Genomic DNA, 15,736 nt, shown 5'->3' on the forward strand with positions numbered 1-15,736 from the left:
GTTCTATTCATTAATGTGTTATTAAAGCTAAAAAAAAATTACTCTATAATGAAGGAAATATCTACAAAAATCTATGGAAGACGTTAGAGGGTAAGTATATGAAATTTAGAAAACCAACTCTATTTGAAGGTAAAGCTTTTTTTCTTCAAATGTCAACTGAATATATGTTTATGAATGATCATATACATGTTTTTAATAAAATAATGAAAGAGACAACTTTTAATCTAAAGACAAATCCATAAAAGATGAATATGTTTTTTGTCATAAAGGGAGGCATTGGAGGAAGGATTGTCCTAAGCTCCAAAAGAATAATAAGGTGAGATGATCTTCGATGTGTTGCCAAGTATAGAGATGTTGAGTCAAGCTTTGATGTGGTTAGCTTATCTTTGATATGCAACTCAAGTGAATGGAATTTAGAGTTTAGAAACACTTATCAAATGTATCTCTATAAGGAGTGGATTTCTAATTCGAAAAACTATATAATGGAGTTGTTTTTTTGAGCAATAGTAATACTTGTAACATAATAAAAATATACACAATTTAGTTTAAGACTCACGACAGATCAACCAAAACTTTACAAATGTCTGCTATGTGTCAAGTTTAAAGAAATGTTGTCTCGTAAGGAGCATTAGAGTCCATATAGTTCACCATCATAATGAAATATGGCTTTTTGAAAGTCATGTTAAATGGACTCATGGTTATAAAAGAAATAAGAAAGAATAACTTGTACAATTTTAAGGTGGAAACAATTATTAAATCAAAAGCTATAATCACTAAAGATGATAAAAAACTATAAATTTTGGGACATGGCTTATGCTTTTGGGACATACAAGTTAAAAGACTTTAAAAAACTTGGTGATGCAAAGGTTAGTGAAGGATATAAAAGTGTACAAACTAAAATTTTATATGTATTGTAATTTTTGACAAGTAAATAGTGTGAAATTTGGCATTGTAATCTACTCTATCGATATATTTTACTGATGACTTCCTAAGAAGAGTTTGGGTGTATGTCATGAAAACTAAGGATGAAGTTTTTAGAGTATTTTTAAATGGAAAAAGATTACTAAAATCGCATAAAGATCGAATGGTTTAGACTAAATAAATGTGGTGAATACAAAAGCGATCTATTTTTCCATGTCAAAATAAGGGCATTGGTCAACACTTCCCAATTTGAAATATACCAGAATATAGTGAAGTAACAAACAGTATAAATCAAACTTTTTTGAAAAAAGTTTGATATATATTGTCAAATGTTGAATTGAGAAACAAATTTTACGTTAGAGACAATTGTTTACATATATCACTTATCGATCATGTACCATTACTTGAAACTATGGGCAAAACTCTTATTGAGGTATAGTCTAAAATATTGCTAATGATTATGATTTTTTTGACATATTTTTGTGTCATTGCTTATTTTTACACGAAAGATTCTAAATTAGATATAAGAGCTAAGAAAGCATTTTTCATGAAGTTTAGCATAGGTAAGAAAGAATATTGTCTTTGATGTCCATATTTGAACAAAATACTTTTTAAGTAAAAATTTGATTTTTATTGGAATTATTCTACTAAAATGTGTAAAGAACAATTATTATGGAAAGGAGAAGATTGAGGAAAAGATTTCAATACTTTAGAACAACTGAAATTTGAGACAACATCAATTGATCCAACAAATGCCAATGAGACAAATAGTAGTTAAAGGTATTGTAGATGAAAAAGATGCTTCAACTCAAGCACTTCCCCAAAAGCAACATTTGATTGCAATTAGTAAGCCAAAAAGGGATATCCAAACGGCTACCATTTTGGCTTTTTTTAACCCTTTATCTCACTAGATTTTGTATTAGTTTAGTTAAAACTTAGAGAACTCAAAAATAACTCCACATATTTTATTTAAAGCATTTTAGCAGCTTTAGCTACAACCAAAACTAAAACAAAAAATTTCATAATTAGGGTTGTTATCAACTGCATTTAAAATCTGTTTAACAGTGATTTTAGGAAGCATTTTTAACCTGAAGAATTTAAAAAATATTTTTAAAAATATGAAAAATCATCAATAATATTAAAAAAATCACTTGTAGTATTTTTTTTTTTTAAAAAAATACTTGACAGGTAATTCTCTAAAAAATACTATTGAGGAAAACACTTTGATTAAAAACACCGTCAAACTCACTCTTCGGGTTATTATTTTTATTTTTATTTTTTATTTATTTATCGGAATCGGGATGTAGGAAAATAAGAATGAATCCAATAATGAGTATAGACTTTATCTTTAATTTTAGAAACGTTCAAATTTTGAAATCTCAAATAGATAATAAGCCCAACCGAATCCAACCAGATCTTGACAAGCCCATTAAATTTCGGGCCTCCTGTGAAGGACGCACCACAATGGCTTGATTCGCTCGTATCTGATGTCCGTATACTAGATCTACATCCAACCTACAGCACCTGAACTTTTATCAACGAATCACAAGACGCCACGTAATCGTATTTAACCTACCAAAACTGCATAGCACTCCACTGCACGGAATCCATTCTCTTCCCTTGAATGCCAAGATCGCAGAAGCAGTGATCCTTGACACACCAAAATTCCCAATTATGGAAACCTAACTGTTACTGTAAGTAAAATTTTGAAACTTTGATTGTCAATTCTATTTTTATTTTTTTATGCAAATAAAATTTTCAATAATTTTCTTTTTTGAATTTTTAGGGTTTTATTGATAATGAATTGTTTGATGGAATTTTTGCATGGAAAACATTGCCTGATTTGATTGAAGTTAGGGTTTAGGGTTTTTAATTGTGTGTGCGCAGGTCATGATTAGATGTTTAGTTCTACAAGAATTGTATTGAGGGTTTTGGGATATTCATAGATGTTGAATCATTTTAATTGTGTGTTGATAAGCAATGGAATCCATTGATAACGTTATTTGGGTATACAGCCAATGTGATCGAGCTAAATGGGGTTGCTCTTGGAAAGCGAAAATTGGCCTTATTTAAAGAATTATAATTTCTAATAATTTTACTGCTATAACGAATACGAAGTTCCAATCACAATAGTTTTTGTAAATCACAATAGAATTGATGGAATTATTGTGACTTCACAATGTCACAAGCATGGAGCATGGAATCAGTCGCAAGGAAATGGATTTGATGCTCTGTTTGGTTGTGAAGAAACTTAAGGAAAATAAAGGCCTAGTTGAGTCAAAAAGTGGCGCGCTTTTTGGGAATGAAAGCATCAGAAACTGTATGTTTTCAAGTGTTACTTACTCTTTTCTCTTTTTGATTTCTTAGCAACCGAATGGAGCATGATTGAATATAAGATAATGTTGAAGCTTGTCTGGTTGAGATGGTTCATTCATTTTTGTTTCATAGATTGGCTTCACCATGCACAGTATAGCTATCAAGGGGCATTGATGGTTTTCTTTTGCTTTTTTGAAGGGAAAAAAGGACCAGTATAGTAATTAATCATGGCTGGATTAGAGGAATTGAAAAAGAAACTTTCACCATTGTTTGATCCCGATAAAGGCTTATCAGCTGGATCAACTTTGGACCCTTGTGATTCTTATATGGTGAGATTCTCTTTGTCGGAGAAATTGGCAATTTGGCAATGCGACATGAAGATTTTTTACTAATAAATTATTGGTTTTGTGAAGCTGTCGGATGGTGGAACAGTTAACTTGTTGAGCAAATCATGTGGAGTATACAATATAAATGAGCTCGGGTTGCTAAAGTGCTCATCTTCTCCAGTAGATGAAGCAGATTATAAAGAAAGGACTTATCGGTGTGCTTCCCATGAGATGAGGATTTTTGGAGCCATAGGTAGTGGTGCAAGCAGTGTTGTGCAGAGAGCTATCCATATACCCACTCATAGAATTATTGCGTTGAAGAAGATTAATATTTTTGAAAAGGTTTGTGTATCTCACTTGTTTTTTGAATCTGCATTTTATTACTTCTGGCTCCCATAGTTACTGGACAGAATTATATGGGCAGCATGGTTTTTACGTACTACTTTTAGTAATGTTAGCTCAATTGGTTGAGATACTGTATCACTACTCTTTAAGGCACTAAAAAAATATTCAACTTCCATATTGCCAGTTTCAGGATTTGTTTGGTTTTGTTTAACATACAGTTAACCAAAAAAGGAAAAAAAAACACACTTAGGTTCTTGGTCCTGGTGTTTTGCCATGCTGTGAAGGGAAAGGATTTTTTTTGTTCCGGTACAATTTGAGAAGTACTTCTTCTGTTCAATGAATTTGTCAGAGTTCTTAAGTGCTACCTGCATCTATAAGTGGTAACATAAAACTCAATATGATTGACAGCATTCTGGCTACTGTTTTACATCCCACTAGTTTTGATTATTACACCACCACATGAACAATATCATTAATATCTGTCTTGAAGGATGGCAATGTTTGGATTCCTGACCTAGAACTATATCAATCCCTGTGATCCATGAAAAATATCTAAAGAGTCAGCAATGCTAACAGAATTCTGCTTATTGACAATATAATTAGTAGATTAGATTGCAAAGGGATACCAGTCACATGCTGTCTTTTCTTACACAGATATTCTCATTTCACAAATTAGGAGAAAAGGCAGAAGCTTCTTACTGAGATATGGATGCTGTGAGATATTATGCACTTATTATATTGTCTTACATAAACATTCCTATTTTGCATACCAGGAGAAAAGGCAACAGCTTCTCACTGAGATAAGGATGCTGTGTGAGGCACCTTGTTATGAGGGCCTTGTGGAGTTTCATGGGGCATTTTATACTCCAGACTCTGGGCAGATAAGTATAGCTTTAGAGTACATGGATGGAGGGTCCTTGGCAGATGTCATACGGGTGCAGAAATGTATACCAGAACCAGTTCTTTCATCTATGGTTCGAAAGCTACTACATGTAAATATAAATTCTTTGGTTCAGCTAGGTTTTCTGCTTACAGAAGTTTGATATATGAAGATATGTTCTTTCTCATGTAAGTTTAAATATTTTGCATTTGTCTTCAAGGGACTATGCTACTTGCATGGAGTTCGACATTTAGTTCATAGAGACATAAAGCCAGCAAATTTGCTAGTAAATCTTAAGGGGGAGCCAAAGATAACAGATTTTGGTATAAGTGCTGGCTTAGAGAATTCTGTGGCAATGGTAAGTCTAGTACTATATCAATCTGTTGTAGTTACTTTGCTGATGCTTTTCTTAGTGCGTATTTATTTGAATTGATGGTTCTTACTTTCCTGTTTTACATGGGCACAGATATTGGTTATGACTATATCTCGTTTGTTGCTCTAAATGTGGTTTATCAGTGTGCTACTTTTGTTGGAACTGTTACATATATGTCACCTGAGCGAATTCGGAATGAGAACTATTCTTATCCAGCTGATATTTGGAGCCTTGGTCTTGCACTCTTTGAATGTGGTACAGGGGAATTCCCATATACAGCTAATGAAGGACCTGTTAATCTTATGTTGCAGGTAACATACTGATGCCTTTGCAACATTCTCTCTCCCTCACTCATTCTTTCTCTCTCTCTCTATTTGATTAAGGTTTCTCTGTGCTATCTTTCTCAAGTAATTAGAAGTTGGAGCTTTCAAACTTTTACAAACATTCTATAAACTTACATTATTAGAGTATTTATCTGGTGTAAACCAAATAAATTTTGTACATATTATCTGCATTAGTGCTTGGTTGTATAGAAGTGTTGGTCATATTAAGAATCTCTGAAGTTTGGACTTCTTCTGCACAGGAAGAAAAGGAGATGGGCATGTAAATTTTAATGGTTGCTTTAACCTGTATGTAAAATTTAGTACCTTAGCAATCATGACATTCTTAGTAATCAAAACCTTGAAAAGTTTGTAGATTCATGGTTGATGCTAAAATATTTAAACACTGTCAGTTTAATTTAATTAGTTACTTCTGTATGCATGGCATTCTTATGTTTTGCATTGCAACTAACAATTCCTGTTTCTTCATGGCAGATACTGGATGATCCATCACCATCTCCACCAAAACACATATTTTCACCTGAGTTCTGCTCATTTATTGATGCTTGCCTTCAGAAGGATGCAGATGCAAGGCCGACAGCAGAGCAGGTGAGCAAAAGGCAGATACCTGATGCAGTATTTATAGATAGTGAAACTTTATGGGTATTTGAATTTTCCATGGAATTTTGAATCAGTCCTTTGAGCTTTTTTGTTAGGATTTGAATACATGATCTTATATCCTTGTTCTGGTAATAACCCTGATGTTTCAATATTGTGCAACCTATTTGTATCATTGTATGTTCAGATGCCATGTAAAGCACAATAGGCAAATCAATTTCGATAGGCAGTCCAAATACCCTCTCAGTGTATTTATTGATTCATGGCTTAGTTGTTTAGTACTGTGATTTTGGCATGTAACTTAAATGGTATTTTACAAAGCTTTCAAACTATAGTATTTCTATAGAGATTGTGAACTAAATCAAAAGAGGATAATTCAAACTCAACATTGTATAATTTGTATCCTTGGCTGCAGCTTCTTTCCCACCCATTTATTACAAAGTATGAGCATGCCAGAGTAGATTTAACGGCATTTGTCCGAAGCATTTTTGACCCAACACAAAAGATGAAGGATCTGGCAGATGTAAGTACCTTGCACTTTCCAATTATTAACCTGTTAGAATGTGCTAACAACTGTACGAATTTGGCAGCTCTACAATAGATGGAAGGGGCAAACATCTATGCTATTTAAATTACCTGGGGACATTTTTGTTGGATGTGGATCTGAATGGATTTCTTTTCATATGAATATAGATATGAATGTTTAGATCACCAAAATTCAAGATGCCCAGATGACCTATGGGAAAAATTAGAAAGGGAGCACCTTATTTTGCTTCTAGTCTTACAGGCAAAACATGGCCATATGACCACTATGACTGAGACGTTATTTTTTTGGTGATATAATAACTCCCACTTGGTGATCCATTTAGGGTGGTTATCTACGTTAAAATCATCCCAATCAAAAATCATTTGAATTGAAAGCTTTGTGTAATGCAATAAAAGCAGGTGCTCTAGATTCATATCATACTGATGCCTAAAATTGAACGTTGTTGTTCCTGATCTTCTATTTCTAAACCATGACTAGAAGATATATGGTGCTTAGAAAGATCCAATAACTTGTGGTCAATATTTCTCCATTAAAAGGAATTATTTGTAGCAGTAGTTTTAGGTTACAAAATAAAGACAGTTGAAATCTAAAAGGGAAATTATTAGAACAATATGAAAGAGCAGGCAAAATGGTAAGTTATCTATGTGGATATAGCCCAACTTTGCTTTTTTGAAGATTTCCAGAAAGTGATCAATATTTGGCATTGATTAACTTGTGCTTCAATCAACCTAACTTTTGTCATTCTGACTATTTGGGGTTGTAAACGCAAATAATTTTTTCTTTTTCGTCTTCTTAGAATCATATCTACTTTCAAGTCCACAGGGCACTGCATGTTTTCTCACTATCTCAAGCAATGTTCTTTTTGGTTCCCCTTCTACTTGTAGCACTTTCAATCAGGATCCATGTCACAACTTTATAATGTATTCACTAGCAATCATTGCAGTGACTCGAGCCATCTCTACAATCATCCCCTTGTCTTGTCTTTCTTTGGGCCTAGCTTTAACTAATCTCTAATGCAAACATGTCTGGTTCTATTTTTCTTGTTTTCTATTCCTGAACGTTGATCTGGTTATTTTTTTAACAGTCATTTTGTGAATATAATCTTTCTTCCTTATGTTCTTACTGTTCTATAATAATTCCCTCTGGTATAGGGTTATATGCATTGATCTGACAACCTCCTTGGAGCAACCTTATTTTTTTCACCCTCTGTTTCTGTTGTGGGTTTCCCTGGGGAACTTCTTCTCATCCATCCATTTTAATTCTATTAATGGACAGAGGGGCAGCATCTTGGTGTCCCTTTTTTGTGGATGATCAATCACATCTGCTTGTCATTCTTCCAGCAGTTTTTGGATTTGTGTTTATATTATACACAAAAAGTGCCCTTTAACTGGAATGGAGGACTTTGGTGTCTTAAAGTAATCTTTCCATTGGCTTCTCAGTCTTTTCTAATGTTAGCAAGGAATTTATATGTTTTATTTCTATAAAACATTTAAGAGATAACAGAGGAACAGTTTAGTTTCATATGGCTTCAATTCATTCAAATTACTTGGCTTTAAGTTAAATAAAAATTACTTAGATTTAAGCCACTATTACACTAGCTTTACCCAGTGATTTAGACCTGGACATTCATACAGTTGAAGCTTAAGCCGATATTCAGAATAAAAGCCGGGCACTTTTGCTTCCAATTCAACAAATACTAATTTCACTTACATTTGCTGACCAGATGCTGATGATACACTATTACTTACTTTTTGATGGGCCTGATGACCTTTGGCAACATACAAAGACCTTATATAAGAAAGATTCAACTTTCAGGTACTCTCACTGTCCCATTTTTTCCTATGATTTTCATAAAGTGAAAGTTAGATTTGGCAGCTTTACAAAGAGAGATTCAAATATATTAGCTACTGATGTTCGACCATATGAGATTTAATTGAAAGCTTCATGTGCGTTTGGAACAAAATTAGGTAAATTCATGATCTTGAAAATAAATTATGCCCTATTTGCTTCAACAGACACCAGGAAAGAAAAATAGATTTTAAATCTAAAGGCTTTTTTTTTTTTTTTACAGGAAGCTTACTGAAGAAACGGGATAAATTTCCCCAAGCTTCATGTTGATATATCCAATATCTATTAGGCCTATGAAATGGTTTTTCCATGGAAATTTTTTTACCGATAATTTTCAATCAAAATAAATAATGGCTTCATTTGTTTGTTTTTGACTGTGTGCAGTGGCATGTTGTTCTATGCTTAGTGGTTATAATTATCCACTTTGGTAGTGGTTCAATCTTTGGCTTCTCTCCTCTACTAACAGAAACCTCTATCCTTTGTAGTTTCTCAGGTAAACAATCTGTTGGTTCAGATGATATTTTTGCTACTTTGTCAGGCATTCGAAGTACATTAGTGGGTGACTGGCCTCCTGAACGACTTGTGCATGTTGTGGAAAAACTTCAGTGCCGTGGTCATGGACAAGATGGAGTTGCCATTCGTGTATCAGGATCCTTTATTGTTGGGAATCAGTTCCTTATATGTGGAGATGGTGTACAAGTAGAAGGTTTGCCTAGTTTTAAAGATCTTTCAATCGAAATTTCTAGCAATCGGATGGGAACATTTCAGGAGCAGTTTATCATGGAACCGGGAGATGCCATTGGCCGCTACTTCATAACCAAACAAGATCTCTACATCATCCAATAGAAAAACTAACAAATAAGATTATGCCCTACAAGGTCAGTAGATTGGGCACTGGTTCACAAGTTTATTGTTTATTGGATATTAGTTGGTTCTTAGTGTCTCATGCTTTAGTCTGCCTTGGATTTGAACTCATCACCCATTCCACAGAATGATTCAGCTGGTTGAAAGGGACTGGCAGGATTTGATTGTAGATCATCTTATAACAGGAAACAATTGAGGATAACATTGGACTACAGGAAAACAAAAACATGTAGAACTCTCTGAAATGGACTTTTCGATCTCGACAAGCATGTTAAATTTAGGTAGAAGAACTTCAGGTGGAATGGGCATGGACCTCAATTTAGGTGTGGAAGTTTAATGTTGCATTTTATGTTGCCTGCTTCTGCCAAGAATTTTCATTACTCTCCCTCCTTTAAAATTACCTGCACCTTTCTGTTGGCAGATCCTCAACCGTTCCACCTCCCAGACCCCTAAGCTGACACTCCGTTGCCCCAGACTGTACAGTTCCACTCCAAACGCAAATCTGTGTATCAGTTTTGAATTTCATGCAGCTAAATGTAATTCTATACTCTAATCTTTGATGATTATTGTCATTATATTATCTATGTTTACTTATGAAATGGATGGCACAATATCACACTTGAATTTAATCATGGTGAGATCATTCTCATCCTCACGGCTCACTGTATCACTCATAGCATTGTTACAATAATCATATGGGCTAGCAGTTTTCTGTCTTTATATAAGTTCTGAATGATTTGGTAGGAAAAAACAATGATATCTATCAAACTCCCAATGTCCACCATAGAAAATGTAGATCAAGTATATTAATCAGTGGATAAGAATATAAATCTTAAGATTCAAGTACAATGGAATGAGATCCTAATTTTGCCTTTTACTGTACTTCCACTTTGCCTTTTCCTATTGCGGTACAAATGAATGAAACCCCCCGTAATGAACAAAACATCTACATCAAAATCCTTCCAACTTCATTACATGTATCTATATACTTTTGTTTTATTCTTGCCATGCTGATGATGAAATCCCGCTTTACATTTCACATACCACCCTGCAAATCCACAAGCCAACAATACTAGAGTAAATTCCAAAATTTTCAAAATGTTAAGACTTCCTTTGAAAAAGTGCACTCTTCCAATGCTGCTTCAGAAAAATTTTGAACATTCAATAAATTTGAAGTTTCCTTTGATCATATTTCGTAAATGGGGTTCTTAATTAAAGGAAAGCCAAAATTAGTCACTGCATTGTCTTCACCATCTATCAAGCTTTTCAAATTTCTTAGGAAATAATACTCAAGTTTTGAAAATGAAATAAAATAAAGAATAGAAAGAAACAGAAAAGCAGAAAGAACTTACTCTCTCAATTATCCGAAAAGCTGCTGCTCCACCTTTTTCTTGACCAAAAAGGATCATGGCAGTGCTGTATGACAAAAATAGTCTTGAGGAATGAACCAGTAAGTTTCATGAAGACGCTAGAAAGTAATCTCTGATTGTTTTCCTTTTCAAGGAGGGAGGAGGGTTCAAAACAGAAGCTGGGCTCTTCAATGCAGCATCTGGGGTTTTCTCAAAAGTTTCTTGCAAATCCAGTTCCAATGAAAATGACTGTTGCTTTTGGGATTCAGGAGTACTGATTTTGGGCATTGTAATTGGATTATGTGAGTTGAGTTGGTCAGCTACTTCATCTGGTGGACACAAAGTCCTAGAATCCTTTGTGCAACTCGATGGTTCTTCATGCATGAAAATATTTCTAGGTTCCATGTTTGGGATTGCTATTACTCTCCTTCTAATGGAAGATGGAGATCTTGAGCTTGAGGAACAACCTCTCTGCATGTCCCAAACGCGAACCTGACAAATAAAGGTTTATAGAAACTAATCATTGGACATCATTACATATGTTAAACATACATTTAGTTGAGCACCAGAAGAAACATTGCCAAATATACTAATTTTAGATGATTCATATACTTGTCTTGCTTACTGTGTAATCATCTGAGGAAGTTGCTATTTTTCCAAGCTCAGATGAACACCTGCAAAGGAATTTCGCAAAAATGGTTTACTTGTTTGTAAAGGAAAACAAGGGACCAGAACCATTTGGTGTCAAGATCATGTACCAATCTACTGCTGTAACTTCTCCTTCATGACTTTTCAATAATATGGGATCTGCTAGCGGCTTGTTCACCTGGTTTAACACAAATAATGATGTTACATCTTGAACAAGGTCGGACTCCAAAAGCCTGTGCTTATGAAAAGAAACCGTACCTGCCATATGTAGGCGCTTCCATCACTGGAACCACTAAGTATGTGAGCTGCATCAGGGCTAATTGTTGACTGCAAATCAAAATCAAAGGTAGGTCATCAGTTTTACAATAGAGTGTGACACTATCGTCAATGAAAAAAGTGTTTACCTTTACATAGAAGGATTCTATTCGACATCCAGAGAAAGAGTTTATTGGACCTTTTTCAAGATTCAGTACATTGTACAAGTAAATCCTGACAAACCAATAACAAAAATCTGAATTAGACATCTAGAAGCTTTTTTATGGTGATAAGTTGGGAATATATCTTGATCTCAAGGTTTCCATGACAGAATAAAATACTTGGGGTGGTGACATGAAAGCATGAACCCCTGGTACTAGTCATTTTAAGCGCATGTGACTGCCCTCTGAATTGAAGCTAATGCAGTTACTGAGAAAAGATGCTAAACAGAATCAGGAGGTACCTATTATCCATGCAGGATGCTGAAATAAACACACCATTTGAATCTTGTGACAAGCTAGATATACCATGTAATCTTCTTTCCTGAGACAAGGAGAAAAACCCATAACTGTTAATATGTCAAGAACTTCAAGAAATATACTAGACATTCAAATTGTAAATTAATAGTTAAAAAAAAATACTTTAGAATCTATGGATGGTGGATTAGGCCCATTCACCGTAGAACTTCCACCCATTTTAGAATTCTTACTATATTGATATTTTCTGGGAAAGGACAGTCTACCATTCTCCCTGGGCATTAATTTTTGACAGCACTAAGCTGGGTGGCAAAGGTCTATTCATCCAATGGAACTAAGTATTCCCTATTTATCCCAAGGAAAAAGATGTACACTGCAAGTTCAAACTTACCTTTGCAACTGAAGTTGAATGAGGGCTTGCCTGAGTAACCAGAGCTTTCAGGTTTCGTGTATCCCAGAACTTAATGACACTGAAATGAACCAATGAAGAGAGGTAAAATAAACAATTCCTTCAAAGCATCATTGAGATATGTGTAGCTAAGGAATTCAAGATTTAGTTTTTTTTCTTGTAACATTGCAAATGCTTCTAACATACCTGTCCACTGCTCCAGCAGTAGCAATGGAAACCTCATCTTTGAGATAGAGAACTGATGTAATGCTCATGGAAGCAGCCTGCAAGAACAAAAATTTGGTTAAGGGGACAATAGAATGGATTAAGAGAAATATCATTTGTCAACAAACCTTAGCACGCTTAACCCGCTTCATTCGAGGTGATAGATGAGCTCCTTTAACCACAGCAGTTGACCTGGACGAATTGATGAGAAAATGGAATTTAACTCAAAGGAAGTAAACAAAAATTTTTCCCTTTTGTCAAAACAAACTAATCAACCCAATCACATCCAATAAGCAAGTAATTGTAACTTACGGTATCCAGATATCCCCACGTCTAGTTCTGGAACCGCCTCTCAGGTCCCAAATAGCAAAGGACCCATCTCTTGAACCAGAGACAACAAGATCTATTGAAAAATGAAAAGTGAAATTATAAGCATCTTTCAAGTATAAATAGAAAAAAATGCGATGTAGGTGAAAACATAAATATACCAGGATTACTTGGATGAGGGCACAGAGATTTCACACTTCCTGTGTGCCCCATCAACATTCCAGTACATTTCTTTTCCTGTGCATCCCAAACCTTTATCTGTAAAATTTAAACAAGAACAGATGAAAATTCTGTTGACTCAGAATTCGCATTGGATATAACCAGAATCATAACTTGTTTTAAAATGAATCCTTTTTCATTTATATTCTGAAGTGACTTTACTTTTCTTATGGTGTTGAATCCCTACCGAACTCTTTTCTTATTATCCACTGAGGATTTTTTGTGGGTTGCTTTAAATTTTTATCAGCCAATAAAGCAATGCCATTAATGAATTTATGAAGCAACTGACTTGGTCATGGAAGTATGCTGTTGGGATGTAACAAGCTAAGATGGTCAGAAGCACAGAACTAAACCAGAAAAATTCATGTTATATATGTTTTACACTGGATCAAATATTGTTCCAAATCCATACTGATGATACTTGTCGAAGTTTCAAAATTCCAGTGCACTGAATCCACATCACAGAACCATAGTTAATCACCAAATTAGGTCCCCAACACTACACAGTAGGGCATTTAGGTTGAAAATTGATTAAAAGAACATCCTCATTCAAAACTTTAAAAAAATAAATGATTTTGATCATCCAAAGGTGGGCATTTGTAAACACTTCAAGAGCTAAATATTGCATGCATATTCAAAAGAAATGTGATACCAAACTTGCAGCATGCATTATGCAAATGAGCTTTTGTCTAACAAATACCATTGTTTTTCCATAGATGGAAAATGCTATCCAAGTAAACAATCTAATTCAATGTGAAATTACTTACCGATTGATCACCTGAAGCTGTCAGAATACATGTGTCATCCTGCAATTATAAAAAAATATATCAAGCCATGACTAAATCCAACACTAGAAATTACCAAATTCATAATTAATGTTGGTTATTTGTCTTAATTTGAATGCAAAGCCATGGCCTTCACCATACAGTTTTCCCATAAACCCAAACTATAAGTTTTGTGGCTATATTGCCCATAATAAAAATCAATGATATTGTTATAATTTAAATTAATAAAACGATAATTTCAAATCTAATGGCACTGCATGACTGATCACCATACGATTTTTAATTTGGAATGAAGGATATTGCTCAAATCTCTAAACTCCCAAATTTTAGAAATGTTGAATTAAAAACAACTAATAAGGATTAAACTGAATTACTGCACACAAAAACACCTAAGAAAGCTTCAATTGCAACTCTTTTTGTTGTAAGATGTTGAGTGAAATTATCCTCTGCCAAAAAATTGATGCGAAATTGGGAAAATTTAATAATTCTGACTTAATTGTGCACATCAAAATACATCACAAATCTTCAACAAATCCCTATGACAAGTGCATACCTTGATCCAGCATACATCAAACACTGCATTATCATGGGCAACCCATTCGTAAAGTCTTGCTTTCTCTGCACATAAGATGATTAATTTTCATCAGAAACTAAGAGAAGACTGGTAAAAGTGAACCAAGAGTAATCAAAACCCTAAAATGTAATTTGATAAACTGAACAAACCTGCGTTTTCCTGGTATGATGCAAACGACGGATGCCTCCGCCGACTATCAAACAAGCTCACATATCCATCCTCGTCAGACACAGCAAGGATATGGGAATTTTTACTTGTCTGCAGAATCAGAATTTTACAAATTAACAGAACATTTAACTTGCCCATGATTGTTCAAAATACGTAACGCCCATTTGGATGTTGGAAAAAAAAACGTACGAAAAAAAGTCCAAAATTCCATACTCATAGCTTTTAATCATTTGAACCCTAAGAAAACTCACACATAAGATTGAAAAAAAAATTCGCTTTTTCATTCTTTTCTTTCATTTCTCACCAAAGAAAGAGAACCCAGTATTAAAAAAATGTGAGATGAACCTAAAAACTAAACAGAACCCGATATAAGGAAAAAAAATGGAAAATAAAAATCGCAGTAGGTGACCAGGTGGACATGGATAAAAATCCAACCTTGCAGAAAGAAACGGCCAATGGAGGTGTATCAAAGCCATTATGCTCAACGGCCACAGCCCCAACTTCACTAAACCCCGATGAGTCAACGCCGGAGTAAGGCCGTTTTCGAACTGAAAACACAGAAATCAAATTTCAGAGAGAAATCACAGAGACTACATAATGTACAGAGAGAAAAATAGAGATAAAGAGGCACCTCTGAAGCCATTGAGCTCTCTAGATCTGATGTCCTTGAAGAAGGATTGGGGTTTACAGCTCTCCATTTGCAGAAATCGAAGCCAGATAGAGAGGGAGTGAGATCGGGGAAGAAAGAGAGGCGTTGTGAATATTTGGAGTTGAGCATTATAATATTTGAATTGGCGGGAAGCTGCTCGGTTTTAAGTGGCGGCTAACTTAAAATTTGATTTTCACGGTGTCCATGTGGCCGCGGTAAACTCCAACCTCCACGTCACGTGCCATTTGTGTGATATAGATGTCGGCTCAAGTTTAAATGGGCTTTAGCCCATTTAATTCTTGTTTCTCCTTTGGG

The 15,736-nt window shown here is 34.6% G+C and overlaps 2 protein-coding genes across 2 annotated transcripts; one reads left to right on the forward strand and one right to left on the reverse strand.

Annotated features, from left to right (window-relative positions):
* Nucleotides 1-2,488: 2,488 nt before the first annotated feature.
* On the forward strand, nt 2,489-9,987 carry LOC117931160 (mitogen-activated protein kinase kinase 3-like). Its single transcript, XM_034852062.1, has 11 exons — nt 2,489-2,615; nt 3,436-3,566; nt 3,651-3,905; nt 4,682-4,900; nt 5,009-5,146; nt 5,305-5,472; nt 5,977-6,090; nt 6,515-6,622; nt 8,370-8,461; nt 8,980-9,372; nt 9,780-9,987. Exons 2-10 carry the CDS (start codon nt 3,465-3,467, stop codon nt 9,338-9,340), a joined length of 1,557 nt encoding a protein of 518 aa, XP_034707953.1. The 5' UTR covers nt 2,489-2,615; nt 3,436-3,464; the 3' UTR covers nt 9,341-9,372; nt 9,780-9,987.
* Nucleotides 9,988-10,185: 198 nt separating this feature from the next.
* On the reverse strand, nt 10,186-15,521 carry LOC117930950 (denticleless protein homolog A). Its single transcript, XM_034851765.1, has 17 exons — nt 15,404-15,521; nt 15,208-15,320; nt 14,754-14,862; nt 14,584-14,648; nt 14,013-14,051; nt 13,188-13,284; nt 13,012-13,102; nt 12,828-12,891; nt 12,682-12,758; nt 12,478-12,556; nt 12,074-12,153; nt 11,760-11,844; nt 11,614-11,682; nt 11,466-11,533; nt 11,333-11,381; nt 10,711-11,199; nt 10,186-10,406 (listed from the first exon to the last, which is right to left on the reverse strand). The coding sequence occupies exons 1-16, from the start codon at nt 15,468-15,470 to the stop codon at nt 10,816-10,818; spliced, it is 1,536 nt and encodes a 511-aa protein (XP_034707656.1). The 5' UTR covers nt 15,471-15,521; the 3' UTR covers nt 10,186-10,406; nt 10,711-10,815.
* Between the last annotated feature and the right edge of the window lie 215 nt (nt 15,522-15,736).

The sequence above is a fragment of the Vitis riparia genome, chromosome 14, assembly GCF_004353265.1.
Source record: "Vitis riparia cultivar Riparia Gloire de Montpellier isolate 1030 chromosome 14, EGFV_Vit.rip_1.0, whole genome shotgun sequence".
NCBI classification, from domain to species: Eukaryota; Viridiplantae; Streptophyta; class Magnoliopsida; order Vitales; family Vitaceae; genus Vitis; species Vitis riparia.

Coding starts and splice junctions, on each gene's coding strand:
- LOC117931160 (XM_034852062.1), top strand. CDS start 3,465: ATGGCTGGATTAGAGGAATTGAAAAAGAAACTTTCACCATTGTTTGAT. Junction 3,906..4,681: donor AGATTAATATTTTTGAAAAG/GTTTGTGTATCT, acceptor TTTGCATACCAG/GAGAAAAGGCAACAGCTTCT. Junction 8,462..8,979: donor AAGAAAGATTCAACTTTCAG/GTACTCTCACTG, acceptor TATCCTTTGTAG/TTTCTCAGGTAAACAATCTG.
- LOC117930950 (XM_034851765.1), bottom strand. CDS start 15,470: ATGGAGAGCTGTAAACCCCAATCCTTCTTCAAGGACATCAGATCTAGA. Junction 13,285..14,012: donor CAGCTTCAGGTGATCAATCG/GTAAGTAATTTC, acceptor TAAATTTTACAG/ATAAAGGTTTGGGATGCACA. Junction 13,103..13,187: donor CCCTCATCCAAGTAATCCTG/GTATATTTATGT, acceptor ATTTTTCAATAG/ATCTTGTTGTCTCTGGTTCA.